At 39.8% G+C, this 929-nt stretch overlaps 1 protein-coding gene across 1 annotated transcript in view; it reads right to left on the reverse strand.

Annotated features, from left to right (window-relative positions):
• The window catches only part of LOC106520739 (transmembrane protein 14C), a 3257-nt gene continuing 2328 nt past the window's right edge, over nt 1-929 (reverse strand). Inside the window, exons 2-4 of the mRNA XM_014012967.1 lie at nt 618-719; nt 452-539; nt 1-370 (exon numbers count right to left, since the gene is read on the reverse strand). Coding sequence (XP_013868421.1) covers nt 310-370; nt 452-539; nt 618-719 — 251 coding nt within the window. The 3' untranslated portion in view covers nt 1-309. The remainder of the gene's footprint in view (nt 371-451; nt 540-617; nt 720-929) is intronic.

Consider the following 929-nt stretch of genomic DNA (forward strand, 5'->3'; position numbering starts at 1 on the left):
TTTAAACGTAGAAATTGCTTTATTGTTGAGAAAAGATGAGGTAATTTTGAACGTGATGAAAGGTTCATATGTTGCACAACTTAGACAAAACTAGCAAAAAGAAGTGAAAAAAGGAGATCAATGGGATTTTGACAAAACACATTGTTTCACAGCAGAAACATCTTTCAGAGTTTAAACGTAAAGTTGGTCTTTAAAAGCCTGAAATGGCTCACTTTGTAAACCATCTCTACGATTTAAAGTATTTCAACACAATAAGCTGGAAATATTTCAGATGATGTGCAAACAGAAAGAACAGATCTGTGAGTTTGTTCAGGACTTGTGTGGTCTGGATCTTAATATTCCACTGATGAGCTTCACCACCATCAGCCCACTGAAAACAGATCAAATTAAATTCATAAAGGGACTTTAAAAGACGTCCAAACATAGTGGATAGAGAAACCATCATTATTACCTGGCTAAAGTCATTRAACCAGCTGGGATGAACTTCCAGGAGCTGAGAAACCTCAGTCCCATCACTACAGCCAGAGTTCCTGCTGTGCCTGAAGGAAAAGAGGACCAGCTGACAGAGGACAGATGACACAAGGCGACTTTTAGCTTCACGAAATGCTTTCACTCACCCAAAGAAAGCCACACCTTACTGGGATTCTGAGATGCCAGATAAGCTCCGGCTGCAGCCGACAGACCGAACAGGAGTCCTGCCACCAGAGACGTGACGCTGCCTGGGGAGGGACCAAAGTGACTCTTCTGTTTGTATTCAGCTAACAAAACAGCTGCGTACAGACAGGACTGGAGCTATGGAGAATTTTATTTATTTTTATTTTATTTTATTTTACTTCTGCCACATTTTCTCAGAAAAATCCAAACTCTGAATTCTGAAATGAACATTAGATTTTCAGACTAAAATATACACACACACACACACACACACA

The sequence above is a fragment of the Austrofundulus limnaeus genome, unplaced genomic scaffold, assembly GCF_001266775.1.
Source record: "Austrofundulus limnaeus strain Quisiro unplaced genomic scaffold, Austrofundulus_limnaeus-1.0 Scaffold97, whole genome shotgun sequence".
NCBI classification, from domain to species: Eukaryota; Metazoa; Chordata; class Actinopteri; order Cyprinodontiformes; family Rivulidae; genus Austrofundulus; species Austrofundulus limnaeus.